The 18,200-nt window shown below is 33.8% G+C and overlaps 3 protein-coding genes across 3 annotated transcripts; all 3 read left to right on the forward strand.

The window, feature by feature from the left end:
* The first annotated feature begins 4,686 nt into the window (after window positions 1-4,686).
* Window positions 4,687-8,497, forward strand: LOC145563341 (ACT domain-containing protein ACR6-like). The gene is made up of 7 exons (XM_081623786.1): window positions 4,687-4,900; window positions 5,135-5,180; window positions 5,934-6,048; window positions 6,189-6,256; window positions 6,781-7,389; window positions 7,596-7,700; window positions 7,814-8,497. Exons 1-7 carry the CDS (start codon window positions 4,854-4,856, stop codon window positions 8,156-8,158), a joined length of 1,335 nt encoding a protein of 444 aa, XP_081479912.1. The 5' UTR covers window positions 4,687-4,853; the 3' UTR covers window positions 8,159-8,497.
* Window positions 8,498-12,494: 3,997 nt separating this feature from the next.
* Window positions 12,495-13,403, forward strand: LOC145563342 (protein TAPETUM DETERMINANT 1-like). The gene is made up of 2 exons (XM_081623787.1): window positions 12,495-12,642; window positions 12,924-13,403. The coding sequence occupies exons 1-2, from the start codon at window positions 12,582-12,584 to the stop codon at window positions 13,232-13,234; spliced, it is 372 nt and encodes a 123-aa protein (XP_081479913.1). The 5' UTR covers window positions 12,495-12,581; the 3' UTR covers window positions 13,235-13,403.
* A 960-nt stretch (window positions 13,404-14,363) lies between these two features.
* LOC145563344 (pentatricopeptide repeat-containing protein At5g14080-like) lies at window positions 14,364-16,978 on the forward strand. Its single transcript, XM_081623788.1, has 2 exons — window positions 14,364-16,023; window positions 16,123-16,978. The coding sequence occupies exons 1-2, from the start codon at window positions 14,364-14,366 to the stop codon at window positions 16,452-16,454; spliced, it is 1,992 nt and encodes a 663-aa protein (XP_081479914.1). The 3' UTR covers window positions 16,455-16,978.
* Window positions 16,979-18,200: the final 1,222 nt, after the last annotated feature.

The raw sequence follows: 18,200 nt of genomic DNA on the forward strand, positions 1-18,200 counted from the left end.
TTCCTTCTCTCATAAACAATTCAATTCAGCTCCAATCAGTTCAATTCAGCTCAAATCAGTTCAGTTCAATTCAGTAAATTTGAACAGACCCTTAGCTTGACAAGATTTATAAAGGGACCATATTCCTTCTTAATTATAAGAAGTTAGTTATTCCATTGTATACTAGCACTTCATATTGTACATGTTAAGCTAATTCTTCTAATTAAGCTAAGTCTTCATATAAAATACATCAAGGTGCATTAGGTTATTTATAAAACACCAAACGAAAAAATTAAGATTTCCCATTAAGCTAAGGCTTCTAGTTAAAATCAATAACTTAAACAAAAACACTACGGAGTACACATTTTTTATTGATATGGGGAAATAGACAAATAGTAGTTGAGGATTCAATACAAAATGTTTGGCTAATTAGGTAATTAGACGTGAAAGGTAATTAACTAGCCAACTTCTTTGCATTAAAACTTCCACCGGTACTTTCAATTCCCTTTTCATTAGGTAATTAGACCTCCTAATTCCTTATAGTGTTTTATTTTAAGTATATTTATGCCTACTTCAATACTAAATTAAATAGATATGACTCATACCAGTACTTAATTCCAACTTTTGAAAAGCTTGAATTTTAAAAATAACAAGTTATAGCCCGGGTGATGTCTCGCGTCATTATAAATTTATTACTTAAATTGAACTATATATATTTTGGCTTGTTTGTCACTGAGAGCTTAAGTTTTTTTTTTTTTTTTTTTTTTTTTTTTTAAAAAAAAAAATTTAAAATGATGATAGCTTAAGTAGTTTGTTGATTGTATGGGCTAGTTTGACTATAAAAATAATTTTTTTGCATCAAAATCAACTCGTTGAAAAAAAAAATGATAAGTCAAATGTTTATAAATTTGATGAAAAAATATATATTACTCCATAATGCACAAAAAAATCTTTTACTCTATAATTGCAATTTAAAATAAAAATGGAGTAATGTTTAATTTCTTACAAAATTTATTATTGTATAATTATTAAGGAGTTACATTTCAAGGGAAATTGTTATGCATATAAAGAGATTATCAATAAATTAAACTAAACATTAATACATGGAGGTTAATGCATGGAGTTTGTCAATCATTAGTGGTATGGTATGATTTGGTGACACATCATATGTCAAATGACAAAATTGGTGACACATGGCAAAACAACATGTCTTGCCATGAGTTTTAATACTACCTCCGTCCCCAAAACTTCGACTTTTTTGGGTTGATTTCGCGGTTATTAAGAAACTTAAATGAAAAACAATAAAAACATATTAGAAAGATAAATTTACATGGGGTTTGTAAAAAAGTAGAGTGATAAAGTATTAAAAATACATGAAAAAATAAAATTTTATATGGGAAAGCTAATTTTGCACAAATATTGTTGTAAATTGGTGGGTATTTTAATGCAAATGGGTTGATCATTTTGGAATTAAAATTAGGTCAAAAGGGTCGAAGTTTTGGAGACGGAGGGAGTAATTTATATATATTGGTTGATATTAATATTGATATTGATTGTCAAGTCATTCTATAGTAGATAAAAATACATATAGTAGTAGTCGGCTGTCCTACTGGAATTGATGTCATTGCCTTGTGCTTCGTATTGCTTTACTTTATATTTTCAAAAGTTTTAACGGGTATTTCATATAACTTTTTTTTCTTAATGTCGATAAAAGTCAAAAAAACATAAAAGACAAGTGATACTACATTACTACATAATATAAACAATAATATATCTGGTCATGTTTTAAGTACCACCTTCAAATCTTCCAAGACGAAGGCTTATACTATGCCTATCCTCATCTATTCTTTAAAAAAAGTTTACCTTTATCTCTTTACGTATTCATTATATTGATTTGTTAATTCCATATATGGTTCTATGGGGAAGAATAATTTTGCGAAATCTTCTAATACTAGTCTTGATCAACAGATTTTAAACGTGACCACACAAGGTTACTTTAGAATCCAGAATATCACTTTTCATAGGAATCAAAATTGTCAAACACAACTAGTAGACATTAAACTTTGTCTTGGCTGACAAATTATAGCATATAACTCGTTAAAGGGCTTTTTTTTCAAGAAATTGGCTCCTCAAAATGCTAAAGGGTAATTTGCGTCTCATTAAAGTTATCCTCCAAAAATTGCCCCAACTTGATTCTCCAAGGTTAATTAAGAGTCTTGAGATCATACAAGAATTATTAGAAAGAGTGTTTCTGGTAAGATAATGTCACAAAAATTAATGAAACTAATTGCCTTAGCTTAATGAGTTGAAAGAAAGAAAAAAAAAAAAAAAAAAAACAAAAAAACTTAATGTGTTAAGGCTCGTTCTTTTGAGCTTTTGGGCAGGGTAAAATAGAGCAGAGTAAATATCAGCAAAGTAGATTGAGTAAGCAGAGTAACTCTAAAAAACAGGACCTGAATGAACAAATAATGGGAACTATTATTGTAGATGTTATGTGTATTAATATGGAGATTGGAGTCCATTGTAAGTTTAATAATACTTGTTTCTTGTTTGTCATCAATAGGAGCCAAGTGGCGCCATAATAATTTGGGCACAAACAATTTGAATATCATTACATTTTGGTCATGAAATTATATATGCCCAAAAAAAAATAAAAAATAAAAAATCCGTCAGGATAGAAGCAACATTAGAATATTGTGACAAAAGTAAATGTTGATTAATGTTGTTTAAGATTTATTATATTTATCTTATTTTTACTTTTTTTTTTTTTGGATCTTGCTAACGAATGCCCTCGTGGCGTTGGATAAGCATTTAAAATATTACCTAAAGTGGTATTAATTTGGGAAAGCATGACAAAATTACGCGTTGATTGGTGTAATTAATGTTAATTTTTAATTTAATCCTTCTACATTTTAGCTACCTTGTCCAACGCCCCGGGGGCGTTCGTTAGCTTTTGCCTTTTAATTTTTAATTCAAATAACATAAGTTTTGTTAAGGGGTTATTCTAGTTTAAATTACAACTAAAGTAATAAGGATAAAGTGATTAGAATATATCCTTATATTGTTAGTCCCTAGGAATTATACAAAACATTTCCTCTAAAAGGACACTTATTTTTGCTATTATTGTGTTATTTAGACAATAGGGTTGAATTCTGGAATGACATTAATAATTGCATTGTTGTCGTTCTAGAATCATATATACTGATTTCAGTTCAATTTTGCAGGTTAGATTTATAGAGAGGGGGAGAAAAGAATAAGGGAACCCTCACCTTCATATAGTCCCTAGTAGAATTAAATCTTATGACGAGGCCAAACCCACACTATTAGGTTTAAACTTTGCTTGACTTAAATTTATCAATAATATATATTACGTTGAAACATCAAAAGATCAATAAATTGAATAATACGAGTGGTGATTAGTGAACACACAATATTCATATCCACTCTCCCCTCCCCCCCCCCCCCCCCCCCCCCCCCAAAAAAAAAAATGGAGTGTTGACCTTTCCAAAATCAAAATTAAGATAAAAAACCTATTCAACAGTTTGTACGGAGTAACAAAGATTCCCATAACTACTGCTGCAAGATTGATTTTATTATAGAATAAAACTATCTCGTGTAATAGCAGTGATAAGCCAATACTCACAAGTAGATCTGGTTATTGGGCAGGCTAGGGTAAGTGTGGATCATATTTTATAGGACCAATAGCGGGCAGGGCCAACGCCGGTTAGGGATTAATAGCGGGTCGATATTAGACGTGCCAACAACTTTCTATTAAAATATATATCGAATAAAGTCATAAATAAGTATATATGAAACGAAAATATTTATGTGAATTTTTTTACATTATCTATTAAATTGGACAAGCATTTTAGCTTTAGGCCATGTTCTCATCAGATTATTTTCAGTTTAATTTAGTTCACCTCTAATAAGTTCAGTTCAGTTTAGTTTAGTTTAGTTCAGCTCAGTTCAGTCAATGAGAACAGGCCCTAAGCCAACAATGACCCTGTTCTCATCAGATTATTTTCAGTTTACTTCAGCTCTAATAAGTTCAGTTCAGTTCAACTCAATTCAGTCAATGAAAACAGACTCTTATATTAACCTTACTAAATAAGAATCCTGTCCATTAAAAACCCTTTAAACTTCACCCTAACCCTAACCCTAACCTTACACTATTCATATTGTCTTTAAACTACACTAATCAATAACCAGATCTACCCTCAAGGCCACAAGTCACAGGACTCACAACACTAACTAACTACGGGTAAAAATAATTTGAAAGAAGGAAGGAAGGAGGGAGGGAGCAAGAGCCAAGGTACTTGAACTAACGACCACCAACGTGTTAAAAAACCAGTAGCTCACATAAGAATTGCCGCCAACAATACCGGCAATTACACGACCAATCCTCACGTGACTTCCTTAAACGCCGTGCCTACTCTGCAACCTTATCACGTGCCGTACGGATCAAAAGCGACGGGCTTATTAATCGGGTCCCCAAACCGCCTCCTATGGCCCATTTTCTCTCTCCTTTGACCGCGGGCAGCCCAATAACCGTCCTTTCCTCCAATCAAAACTCTCCACGTCAAAAAAACGAGCAGCCAAATCAAGCATTAGAAAATTCTCGGGCAAGTGGATAAACTGACCGTAAATGAATAGTAGTAAGACGGCTGCCTACGTTTCCCCCAATTTAACAACATTCTCTCTCCTAATTTTTTCTCTCTCTCTTCAATCTTTACTCTCCTCTGTTTACTACTATTACTACTTCCACAAATATTGGAGATTTTAATTTATTTTATGAATTTCATCATTCTTAATTAAAGCTTAATTTTTCTGGGTTGTTTTAAAGTTTTCATCTTGGGATTGATTTGTTGAGGGTGATGGACGATGAATATGCTAAATTGATTAGGAGGTTAAATCCACCAAGGTAATTTCTTTCCATTTTTTTTTTTGAATTCCTTTTTGTTATTAGTTTCTATCGAAGTTGGATTATTAGCTAATAATCAATTAATTTTGTGATTATACTTCTGTAAAATCGTGAATAGGAATTTTGGTAGGTGATTTAACCGGATTAAAAAAAAATAAAAAAATAAAACAGAGGAAATTTGTTTTTTATTTTTTATTTTTTGATGATTAGTTTCTTATTTCTTAATTCTTGCAGAGTTGTATTTGACAATATATCTTGTGAAGAAGCTACTGTAATTCAGGTATTTTTTACGGTTCCTGAATTATTTTCCTCTGTTTTTCTTGTATATTTATTATCGACTTATTTGGGTAAATTGGGTAGGGTATCATTTTAAGTATGTTTTGACACTAATAATAAATCACATTTTTGATACCTCAATTACAGTAATTGATTTTGACACTCTCATAAGTCTCATTACTTGCTAGTCGATACACAACTATTTTATGTCGAGTGTGTTTAAAGGGAGCGTCAAAATCAATTTAGAAGTGTAGTGATTATTTCTTGTCCCATTTGTACTTATGTAGTATTCCTCTAGGAAGTACAGAAGGACTCTAGATTTGAGGTATTTCTATTTTAAAACCCGAGACGTGTCCGTGCTACATAGGTAACCCGTAAGTCCGTAACCCTTGTTCTGTACGTACCACGGAGTCATTTGTTAGGTAAAATTCTTGAAGGGACATGTTTTTAGGGTACGGTACGTTAACCGGCCATAAAATAAAAAATCCATGTTTCATTACACTAGGAAAAGGTGGAATAATTTTTTTGTTACCTTTTATACATGCTTAATGCTTCTTTTATTCTAAACATGTCACGTCATGATATTATTTGATTATTAGGGGACAAAATTGTTAAAATGATGTAATACATAGGTACAATTTAAAGTTAGGCTGCAAAGTATATACTTGTATTAAATTTTAATTAATGAGAATATGATGTATTATTATGACTAAATTGATGATGAAGTATGACTAAAATGTAGAATGATGTTGTTCAGGTTGACAGTGTCAACAAACATGGAACTCTTCTACAAGTTGTCCAAGTTCTTGCTGATGTTAACCTGACAATTAAAAAGGCATATATATCGTCCGACGGCGGATGGTTTATGGATGGTATGTTCTTAACTTCTTACACCATGTCATTATGAAAGTTCTTTTATGCATATAATATCTAGAAGTTTTGCACAATGTCAACCATGTCTTTGTTTCTGATATCAGCTTCTGATTGCTGTTTTTTTTAATCTTTCTTTCAGTGTTCAACGTGACCGATTATCATGGGAACAAGATTAGAGATCAAGAAGTCATCAACTACATCCAAAAGGTGTATACTGCTTCCATATCGTTTAGTTAGGGCCTGTTGGGTTTCACTGGTTAGCTGTCAAATTCTGTTTTTCGGGTTTTTGAGATTTCAGGAGCTGTATGATATACAGTATGATATATGAAATATTAATTTGTGTAATGAAATATTAGTCATTATAAGTCTCAACTTTGACAACAAAAAACTTGAAACTAGCAACAATAACAAACAAGTCTTAGTATAGTTGATGTCATTGGTTGGTTTGGTTCTCAAATTGAGCTGAACTACTTGTTTGTACGACTGTGGATCTTCATTTTGTGAAAACCAATTTTCGGGTTTGGAAGGTTTGTACTTTTTATCTACCAACAATTTTGAACCAATACTGGAAACATGACAAACATCTATGTAAAGTGTTTGTAATATAACGGAAACTCTATTCTGATAACAAATGATCTGCTTGTCCTGTATATGTTCAGAATTTGTATAATCAATGTGTGCTTATTGCTTAACCTAATGTTGCTGTTGTTGTTTTCCCTGTAAACGTTCAGACAATCGAGAGCAATGCCTCACTTTTGCCTTCTCTAAGAGATTCAGTTGGAGTGATGCCCTCTGAAGACCACACCTCAATCGAGTTGACTGGGACTGACAGACCAGGCTTGTTATCAGAAGTATGTGCAGTCCTCACTGATCTCAACTGCAATGTGGTGAATGCTGAGATATGGACTCACAATTCTCGAGCTGCAGCTGTTGTACATGTAACTGATTATTCAACGGGGCGTGCAGTCAATGATCCAAAAAGGCTACTCAGAATAAAGAAGCTTCTTTGCTATGTACTTAAAGGAGATAGTGATTCTCAGGCGGCACAAATGAGACTTTCGCCTCCTGATAGTACTCACAGAGGCCGAAGACTGCATCAAATCATGTTTAATGATAGGGACTACGAAAGAATGGAGACTATTGGGTACCCTAGAAGTTTGCATACGTATAGTAGACCTCATGTGACAGTTTCAGATTGTCCTGAGAAGGATTATACTGTGATTATTATGAGGTCCAAGGATCGGCCTAAGTTGCTGTTTGACATCGTGTGTACACTAACTGATATGCAGTATGTGGTTTTTCATGGAATGGTCACCACTGAGAGGACAGAGGCTTACCAGGTAACACACCTTCCAGTATCAAATTCACTAGGGAGTATAGATTTGTGAGGCATTTTCGCAATACACTGTGCACATCTGTCTTCAGAATACTCTGCTACTCTTTTTTAATCACATTACACACCCAATTTGCTAGCTCATGGTTTCTTTGTTACTGTATGTAGACTCTTGAATTTGTTTTGTGTATTTGACTGAGCATTTTATTATAGGAATTCTACATTCGACACGTTGATGGGCAGCCCATAAGATCTGAAGCTGAGCAAGAACGAGTTGTTCAGTGCCTTGAAGCAGCCATAGAAAGGAGAGCATCAGAGGTATGCTGAAGTCTGAAATATTCTGAATCTTTGTCCTGCTGTAGTTAATAATAACGTATACTTGCACCATGCTTTATCATGAACTAACATCAAGTCATATATACGATCCTCAGGGCTTAGAGTTAGAATTGCGCACTGAAGACCGAGTTGGACTCCTTTCAGAGATAACCCGCATTTTTAGGGAAAATGGGCTAACCATCCAAAGAGCTGAAATATCCACAAAGAGTGGCAAAGCCGTAGACACTTTCTATGTAACAGATGTAGCAGGAGCTCCTGTGGATCCAGGGACAGTCAATTCTATCCAACAGCAAATTGGCCAAACCATATTGCAGATAAAACACAATTCATTTCACACTCCTAAACCAGCTCAGGAAACTACGATTAGTTTCCTCTTCGGGAATCTTTTTAAATGCCCGAGTTTACAGACCTTAAAGCGAAACAGCAGGTACTGTAATTAAACTGTATAGTCTTGTGCAGCAATTGAAGTCCAGGAATGTGCAGCAAGCGTTTCTGATATGAAAATATAGCAGATAGGGAAGTACATAATATGCAGATAGGCAGGGTAAAAGAAAAAGGTTGTACTTAATGATACATATGCATCACACTATGTAAATGTTCAGGGCAGTGTAATTAGCTCCAGGTTGTAGATAAGTAGGCTAAACAACCCTTACTCACTGTGAATATTAAGGTTACTCGTATATACTCGTAGTATATAGTGGCTTCTGTACAGAAATTGTGATGTAAATATCCTTTGTATGTACATATTTATTAGTGAAATCTGTATATATTACTCTGTAGGTTTATCACCTTCTTTTGTTCATTTCCCCTATTCAAATTCATTGGTAATCATATTCAAGTGTATCTAGATTCTAGAGCGAATATGTTACACCTCTACCATCTCCGGATTTAGTACTGAAGTTCAGTTCTCATGGGAAGAGTGGGATTTTTCTTTTGGGGGAGGGGATTCGGAGATGTGTAACAACCAGGACGACCCTATACTGATACAAGAAGCCACCTTAACCAGCTAGCCAAACAAATCGTTGAAAAAAAGACTAGTTCATTTGTTTAGCTCTCTGTGTTAGTATTACTACCTTGTAGTTAGGTTTGAGCTGCACTAAAATGTTTATAAGTAATCCTAAATTCTCAAAACAGCAAACCTACATAGGCAGATAACTGCTTCACTTCAACCATTTTTCTTTGCACTTGGATTACAAGAAAAAAGTGTTGAGAAGTTGCAAGCCCAACAACTTTTGAAAGGCCCAAATCAATCTGAAGTAATTGTAGAACAAGCTCCAGGCCCATGATCATGATCATAGAAAAATATCAATATAAACAGTACTTTGCATGCTTATTAACATGCCTTAAAGTTTAGGGGCAGTATAAAAAATGAATGAACTACTATATTTAACATCTTTGAGTAGGATTGATGGAATAATCATTGAACAATGTATGCTTTAAGCATCAATCTTTTTACTTTTGGCTAAAGCTTTTCATTGAGATTATGATGAAAGTGCTTACTATAACTTCATTTACACACCAAATCTTATTAGATTATACTTTGTAAGTTTGTAGCATATATGAGGAGTAGGGTATGTTGAGAATTGAGATAAGATCGGTTTATTCTCTTACTTTTATCTCTTTCGAGTAAAGCATTATGCAAGAAAGACTTTTACAGATTTAATTTTGTTAAGAATGTACAATATGTTGATGTCAACAACCAAAGTTAGCTAGTATAACTAGTAGCATAGACCCAAAGTTGAATCATGTTTTATGAATTTTTTCATTTATATTGCTTTCTGAATTTACCATTCATTTTAATTTCTAAGTGTCACAAGTCTCACTCTCACACCACGACTCTTAAATTGATGTTAATACTTAAAAGAGACACCAATTCAAATGTAGACCGTAACATTGTTGGTTATTGTTGGTTGTAAGATGTTAGCAAAGTGATGCACGTACATGCATTATTGTATATGGAATGTCAACATTCCTTTGAATAAGTCACATTGAATAGAATAAAGGATTGAACCAAAAGCTCAGGTTCAAACAAGCAAAGAACATGGGGAACTAAATGAGGGCAAGTGCACCAAACTCATCGCATTCACATAATCACATTATTGTCATGTAGCACCTATTAGTACCGCTTCATCATTATATTAATCTATCATATTTATACTCATTCTAGAAGGATCCAACTTCACCCTCCAATTGAAGCTAAGGTCGGGTGCTCGGTTCGCAAAATAAATTCATGTTCATATTCATAGCTACTTTAATGTGTGCACACTAGTTCATATTAGTTGCTACGACTATGTGTTTGTGTTATATCCCATGGTTTTGAAGCTACGCATATACATTAACCGAATTACTTAAGGGGAACTTTGATCCTAAAATCAATTGATATTAGCTCTTATGGAGTTATGGTGTGCATATTATTAACCGTGATTATATCTTATGTATTGTAATAATACAATGGTTGGTATATTAAATTATTTCGTATCAAAAAGAAGAATTATTAAGTTGTACCGAGTATTAGGCAACGAATTTGTCAATTCGATGTGCTTAATTAAGCTAGTTGGACCTACTTGGCCATGTTGTATAGTTGTTAATCATTTCATATTTTAAATCAAAACAATAATAGGATAGTTATTAAGCACTTGTGTCATTAAGAAAACATATGGATCCAATTACAATACGTAATCAAGAATTCAAGAGTAGATCAAATTCACATGACCAAAATTATTAAATGTTGTTGCATCAACTCTTGCATGGTTTATCAGTTTATCTATGCTATACTAAAGAGCATTGATCTCTCCAAATTTAAAAACTTCCTCCATTCCAAAATAGAAAGCCCACAAATCTCTCAAAGTTTTGTTCGCATTAAAAGTTCAGTTTTCATTTCGCCATCCATTATCCAATGATATATATATATATATATATTATTATTATTATTATTAAACTTTAATTAACAAATATTTTAACACATGATTTGTACTACTTTTTTCTTTTTCTTTCATGTACTCGTTAATCATAAAGAAAAATCATAGTTATTTTTTTTATTTTGGCCTCTAAATCATAAATGACTCGAGCAATACAAAATAAAGGTAATATTAGTATATACGTAGGGCCTCTACTATTTCATATTGTACATACAAGTATATATTAAAGGATAGAGCTATATACTTAGGGCCTATTCACATTTAATACTGAATTGAACTGATTAGAGCTGAACTGAACTGAACTGAGCTGAAATGAATATTTTATGAGAGAGGGAAATTAGATGTTGAATTGAACTGAACTGATTGGAGCTGAACTGAACTGAACTGAAATGAAGCTGAAGTGAACAGGCCCGTAGTATTTCATTACACCAAGTCGTAATTCATCACATCCACATCCTTGAGAGAGGCCAAAATCACCCAAAAAAACAAATCAAACCTAGTCATCACAAAAAGAATTGATACACATTTCGTTATACTATATCTATCGTAATTCATCGCATATGCATCCTCGAGAGAGGCCGGATGCAACCAATAAAGAAAGAGATCGAACCTCGTCAAAAAAAAAAAAAAAAAAAAAAATGGTGGGAAGTTATAAGGTGACGAAAGTGTCATCACCCTCAATCAAATTGAAAGAAGCAAAGGTAGATGGGCAGATAGAAATGGGCAACTAAATCCAAGTTGTAACCAACAAAGCATGTGCTACTTTCAAATGCTCACATGAATTGTGTATATAATGCACATGTCATTGCCCACTTATTTCTCCTCTTTAGACTTCAACTTGGAACATCCCATTTTGTTCATATACTATACACTATTATTATATAATTAATTAAACTTAAGTCGTTGATCAAATAATAAGACAAATCAAAGTATGTGGTATGGTTGATAAAATCGCCCACATATTATTATGCCCAATAGTTTTATGTGTTGCACCTTATCAGGATAAATCACATGGTGGGCTAATTTGTGCTATAGTGCTTACATACGGAGTACGGATATATTTCCTTAAACTTTACGCATTCATCCTCTATAGTAAAAAAAGAGAAAGACTATATACTGTATAATTATTCTTGAGATTTAAGATTGACTTAATTATTTTACTCTTGTGTGGTACTCGACGACATCAACTTGTTTTAATTAATGAGATTTTGTAGATAACTTCTTTTTTCAGCCTCAAAATTTGCTTATACTGCACATCTAAATTTATATGAATTTAAACTTTTTTTACAATGATTTTCTTAAACTATATATTCTTAATAGTACAAAGCTAAAATTTTAAATCTTGTGGCTAACTCATCCTAACTTTTAATAATTAACAAGATCTTACGCAAATTTTGTCACATATGCATGCATAATCTTTATTGAAAACTAGAAGTTAAAAGCAAGATTTACCATCATTTTCATACTTAATTTGATAAGCTCCATAAAATTAAACAAAGATGAAACAAGCCAATGATGATGTCGGTAAGAGCATGGTATGTAAGAAAAGAGACAAAATTAGCACAAATTAAGGAATGAACAAAATTTTAATAAAAAAAATACATAACCCAAAAATTACATAATCTTAGTTGAATCCTACTTATAATCTACAAAAGAGTGTAGGTTTAATAGTAGTAATATTTTAATTAGGTACGTAAACAAAAGTTAATTCAAAGCCCAAGTAGGAAAATGGCGCAATTATCGCCGACTGTTGGTATGAGTTTAGTGTCATTCTTTTGACCTTCTCTCTCTACTTGCAAGTCAAACTTCTATATATATTCCACTTTAACTTTGAACTCATTACACAAACTACTCTATTTCTCTCTCTTTCTCTCTTAGCTTCTTTGAAATTATTACTAGATAGTTGTATTTTAATTTGTTGCAAAAGAAGAAAGGAGAGAGTAACATGGCAACTTCAATTAAGATCATCTCTGTTGTTCTTTTCGTCCTCCTTGTTTGTCAACAGGGTAAGTTTTCGTCTCTCTGTTTATTATTTTGAGTTAATTATTTGAACGACTAACAAAAGTTTCTACAATGGGTGTCTTTTGTGTCTATCAAAAGACACCCATTGTAGTATAGAACAACCACAAGTCCACAACTTCATTATTCGTTCATGGGCTATGGACTTGTGGTTGTTCTGTTACCAAATAACAACATTTTGCGAAATATAGAATCACGAGTTATGTTTCTCGTCCTTTGAATTAAGAATTGACCTTAATTAACTAAATTGTCATTTGAATATTTGCAGGTTACAGTTACAAATGTGGTTTAAAGAACATAAAAGTGACAACAAAAAGAACAGGAACAACAATAGAAGGTCAGCCACAATATGCAGTAACCGTAACCAACAACTGTCCATGCGCTCAATCTCGAGTATACTTGAGATGCCTTGGTTTCAGCTCTGTGCAGCCTATTAATCCCGGTGTTTTTAAGGTGAAGGGTGACAGTTGCCTGATCAATAATGGCCGTCCGATTGCTCGAGGCAAATCAGTCAGCTTCAAGTATTCTTTCTTACAGCCAACTGATTTGGTCCCTCAGAGATCTGAAATCACCTGCTGATTTATCCATGTTATTTACTTTGGAAAAACAGAATTGATCTTTTTAAAATTCTGTTTAGTTTTTCTTTGTTATAGTGTTTTATGACTGGAATGCAGCATAGGAGATGTTGAAAGTTGCATCCCCTGCATTCAAAGAATAGATTTTATGAGAATATATATTGTTTGTCACATTTTTAATGTTTCATCCTTTGATTACAAATGAGAGTTTGTTTTGTATGTGTGTCAAAACATGCTGCGAAATTCAGGGGACTGTTAAAATGGTTCATTAGACACGAAATTTTGTTGTGCTATTGCGTAAAGGGACACACAACTACACAAGTACTAACAATTTTTGAGCATGGGCATGTTGCTTTCTAATTGGACAAGTGCAAGGACATTACGTTATGAAACATTCCGAAGTATGTACGTGTTTTCTACATTACAAATTAAATGTATCGATACACATTTTAAGTTGAAATATATACTAAATTTCGCAGTATTTCTTATCTCAAGGCTATTTAATTTGAGCATTTCCGTGGTTTCACAGAGATTGCTCCTCTTCCTCGCTCTTTGCATTTTATCCTTCATTAATGTATGGTTCACGATATATAATCGAGACATCTTAACCTTATCATTTACTTCGTATTATATATTTACATATCATTACTTCATATTTTTGCTAATTGATAATTAACTTTGTCTATTGTTAGTAGTGTAAGAAGTCTACTAGTACAACTACATGTAGCTTCAAGCATAGTGGTGGAGATAACAAATAAATATATTATTGGTTGTACGTGAATGAAAAGTTGTGCACCCCTAAAAAATAAAACTAGTATGAGACAAACTTAAAGGGACGGATTAAAATAAAAATGAGATAAATAATAAAGAACGGAGGAAATATATTATACAAATTCCAAGTTAAGTCATTTTACCCATTTACTTGGTTACTCCCAGTCTTCCATCTCACATGCTAAGACACATTTCTCCAACAAACCACACTACCAGACTCAGATACACCCTATATAAATCACCTAACACCAAAACTTTGTGCGTTAGTGTTACTTTAAAAAAAACGGAGGGAGTACCTAATATAGTTTGGTGGTTAAATTTTGAATTATAGTTTCCCATTGCAGGTTTCCCTCCAATATCAAATGCAACCTCCGGTGAGAGAAGCAGCGACCCAAATAAGCAGAGCTTTGATCTCAGCTTCCACCAACTCGAAACCGATTGGATCATGGACTCGGTCGCTCGAACAAACTCTTCACCAACTCGGTTGCCGTGACTCGCTCAACCCATCACTCGTTGCCCGAGTCATCGACCCTCATCTTCTTCGCCACCCATCTCTTTCATTGGGTTTCTTCAACTGGGCTGCTCAACAACCCAATTTTTCTCACTCCTCAATTTCTTATCACTCCATTCTCAAATCCCTTTCAATTTCCCGCCAATTTAATTCCTTAGAGAAGGTTCTTAAAGAAGCCAAATCTCGAAACTTTGCTGTTGATCCTTCTTTTTATCGTCCTATTGTTGCTTCCCTTGTCAAATCGAAGAAATCCCATGAAGGTTTTTTGATTTTGAAAGATGTCGAGTCGTCGATTTTCGATGTTGGGGCTGAAACTTGTAATTCTCTGCTTGTTGGGTTGGTTTCCGAAGGGCGGATTGATTGTGCACGCAAGCTGTTCGATGAAATGCTTGTGAGAGGTGTGAGTTTTAACACTCTAGGAATTGGTTTGTTTATGTGGAGGTTTTGTCGGGATTATCAAATGGATATAATTTTAGTTGTGTTGGATAGAGTTAGAAGTGGTGTTTCGAGGTTTGATGGGTCGATAGTTGCTCTTTTGATCTTACACGGGCTTTGCGACGTAGGCCGAGTGACCGAGGCTTATAATGCATTAGAGGAGTTGAGGAATAGAGATTGTAAGCCTGATTTAATGGCTTATAGGGTTGTAGCGGAGGCTTTTCGGTCTAAGGGACCGGGGTGTATCTTCGAGGTGCAAGCGATTTTGAAAAAGAAAAGGAAGTTAGGAGTGGCTCCAAGGGCTACTGATTATAGAGAATTTATATTTACCTTGCTTTCAGAAAATTTGATTTATGAAGCTAAAGTGCTGGGGTTAGTGATTTTGGAAGGCAATTTTCCTATTGAAGATGATGCTTTGAATGCTTTGATTGGATCGGTATCATTGGTCGATCCATGTTCAGCTATGTTGTTCTTCAAGTTCATGCTCGAAAGAGAAAGAATGCCGGATCTTATTATCTTAACCAATTTGAGTAGAAACTTTTACAAACATGGTAAAAGTGATGATATGTTGGATGTTTTTAATGTTTTGTCTTCTAAAGACTATTTCACAAACTTAGAGAACTATTATGTTATGGTTTCGTCTATGTGCGAGGCTGGAAAAGTTAGAGAAGCTTATGGTGTTCTTCAAGAGATGAGGAGGAAAGGTCTATACCCTGACATCTCATTTTATAATGTTCTTATGGACGCATTATGTAGGGAGGATCTTATTCGTCCTGCAAAGAAGCTTTGGGACGAAATGTTTGCTCATGGGGTTGATGGAAACTTGAAGACTTACAACATCCTCATTAAAAAGTTTGCAGAAATAGGTCAAATTGATGAAGCACAAATACTCTTCGATAACATGCTAAAGAAAGGTGTATTGCCTGATGCTGCCATATACACATTTCTGCTTGAATGCCTTTGTCAAGACTCGAAATTTGAAGCCGCGATTCAGATTTTCTACAAGGTTGCTGATCAGGATACAACGATAGCACAAGCTATTGTAAATCCACTTATTCTGTCCCTTTGTAAAGGAGGTAGTGCTTCTTACGTAGTGCTTATCCCTAGCAGACTCGTGATAGGTGTTTCTTCCTTCAATTTGATAATTGAGATCAACTTTGTCTTTGATGATGCAGGTTGTTTACTATATGCTTCGAAATTCTTGTGCAGTAATTGTCACCTGAGACATAAAGAGTCCCATGTTATTTTGTTAAAATATCTTGCAGAAGCTCAACAATTTGAAACTGCTATCGACCACCTGAAACAGGTTATGGCTGCTTCACCTTCTCTGCTGCTGGAAATATCAACTGAAATTTTGGCGCTTCTGGCTTGTTCTTCCAATCCAGAGCCAATTCTGCAGCTGATTCAAGAAATGCAACATAATGAATTCGTTCCCACGAATGATAAATGGAAAGCCATTTCTAGGAAATTGCTAACATCTGTTTCAGGTTTAAGGCACCCATTATAGCCTCCAAGCAGGGATTCAGATCCGGATATGCAAATAATGATACAATTAGATTGGGTCTGGTGCTTCACCTGTGGGATTTTGAACTGAATATTGTATACTGATTGCCCTTCTGATATGTCAAATCTAGCAAATATGCAACAAAGATTGCAACTTGCGAGCTATGGGTCTCATCTGACAGGGTCTGCAGTAGTTTATGACTAGTGGTGTGGGTTCTGTTCAAGCACTTGAAGTTGAATTTAGGGTAGAACTTGGGGATTGCATAGCTCAGCTAGTGAATCTGAAGATCATGTTCCAGATGTTCTTGAGGTCGTGGAGATAGCTACAAGCCTACAATGAATAAACATGAGATAAATTAGCCGAGCTTGAGGGATGGTGGCAATATAATGGTGGCCAATGGTTTAGATGCATGCTTGAACTTATTATAGGAACTGAGTGAGGACTGCACCTTGAGCGGCTTGCAGTACCAGGAATATGCAAAGATGCAAAAGCTGTGTGGTTCCTCATTTTGGACAAAAGCCACCCACATCCCATCATTAGTGTAATTAGTATTTATGGCTCTATTAGCTTACTTGGTATTATAGAAAACAATCAACCACATTGTTACAAATCTTACAATGATATACATGAGAAGGTTGTTAGTCTTTTTTAACTCCATAGATGAATATGACAACCTTCCTCCACCCTTAGCAAGACTTGAACTCAAGACCGACAAATGTTACTATACAAATCTTACCACCTTAGCCATTTATTTGTTGTGTGAATTTACCCGACCAAATTATAGTTAACTGGGATAAGATGATTACTCCCTTCTTGTTTTAATAAGTATTACAGTTTGACTTTTTTCACTATTCACATAATGTGTTTGACTTGATTAATTTACTAATATATTTTTTTAAAAAAATGTTATTGTATAATACATTGTTGGATTCGTAATAACGTATACTTTCATAATGTCAGTTTTCCTATAGTTTTATTAAGATATGATTAGATAAATTAATGGTTAAAGTTGTGTTTCGGCATATGTGTTTGGTCAAACTGTAACACTTATTGAAACACGGGGGGAGTACTTTTTAATTGTACTATTTGTTACATATCATAGGATAATTTAACAGCTTTAACACTCTGTTTTTTTTAAATGCATTAATTTAATTTTTGCACTATTCACATACTATGGTTGACTTAATTTTTTCACCTCTGTAAAATAAATAAACGTTATAATATATCATTAGATTGGTCATAATGTCTAGTTTCATAATATAATTTTTACTAATTAACAATTATAAATATTAATTGTCAAAGTTGTATCTCGGCAAATGTACCGGTCAAACTGATCCAAATAAAAAAAAAAAAAAACAAAATGAGTACTATTTTTCAATTTTGATGAAAGATAAGAATTTTTTATTGAATAGTCAATAGTTGAATATGAATCATGTAGAGTAACATACAAAATATTGAATATGATTCTCCTAAAACAAATCTTTTTCAAAACAAGATGATTATCCATACATAAGAAAAAAACAATCAACTATTCCGGAATCAATAACATAAGTAAGCTAGTGACAAGTCCCTAGTGCTAGGGTTTGTAGTCCTTGCTCTAGGGTTTGTAGTTTGACGTGTGTAGTGCCTCTTTGTCGATGCAATTCCTTCTAAAATTCAGTGCCCTTTGCAATCATGGAGTCGGATTTAATCAAGGAGTGGGAAAAATTCAATCTTACTGAGGATGAAGTAGCGATAGTTGGTCAAAAA

Source organism: Chenopodium album, chromosome 10 (genome assembly GCF_948465745.1).
Source record: "Chenopodium album chromosome 10, dcCheAlbu1.1, whole genome shotgun sequence".
NCBI lineage: Eukaryota > Viridiplantae > Streptophyta > Magnoliopsida > Caryophyllales > Amaranthaceae > Chenopodium > Chenopodium album.

Excerpts from the sequence above, each read along its gene's own strand:
- LOC145563341 (XM_081623786.1), top strand. The coding sequence starts at position 4,854 with ATGGACGATGAATATGCTAAATTGATTAGGAGGTTAAATCCACCAAG. Across the intron at positions 5,181-5,933 it reads AAGAAGCTACTGTAATTCAG|GTTGACAGTGTCAACAAACA; the intron begins GTATTTTTTACG and ends GATGTTGTTCAG. Across the intron at positions 7,390-7,595 it reads AGAGGACAGAGGCTTACCAG|GAATTCTACATTCGACACGT; the intron begins GTAACACACCTT and ends ATTTTATTATAG.
- LOC145563342 (XM_081623787.1), top strand. The coding sequence starts at position 12,582 with ATGGCAACTTCAATTAAGATCATCTCTGTTGTTCTTTTCGTCCTCCTT. Across the intron at positions 12,643-12,923 it reads CCTCCTTGTTTGTCAACAGG|GTTACAGTTACAAATGTGGT; the intron begins GTAAGTTTTCGT and ends GAATATTTGCAG.
- LOC145563344 (XM_081623788.1), top strand. The coding sequence starts at position 14,364 with ATGCAACCTCCGGTGAGAGAAGCAGCGACCCAAATAAGCAGAGCTTTG. Across the intron at positions 16,024-16,122 it reads TCTGTCCCTTTGTAAAGGAG|GTTGTTTACTATATGCTTCG; the intron begins GTAGTGCTTCTT and ends TTGATGATGCAG.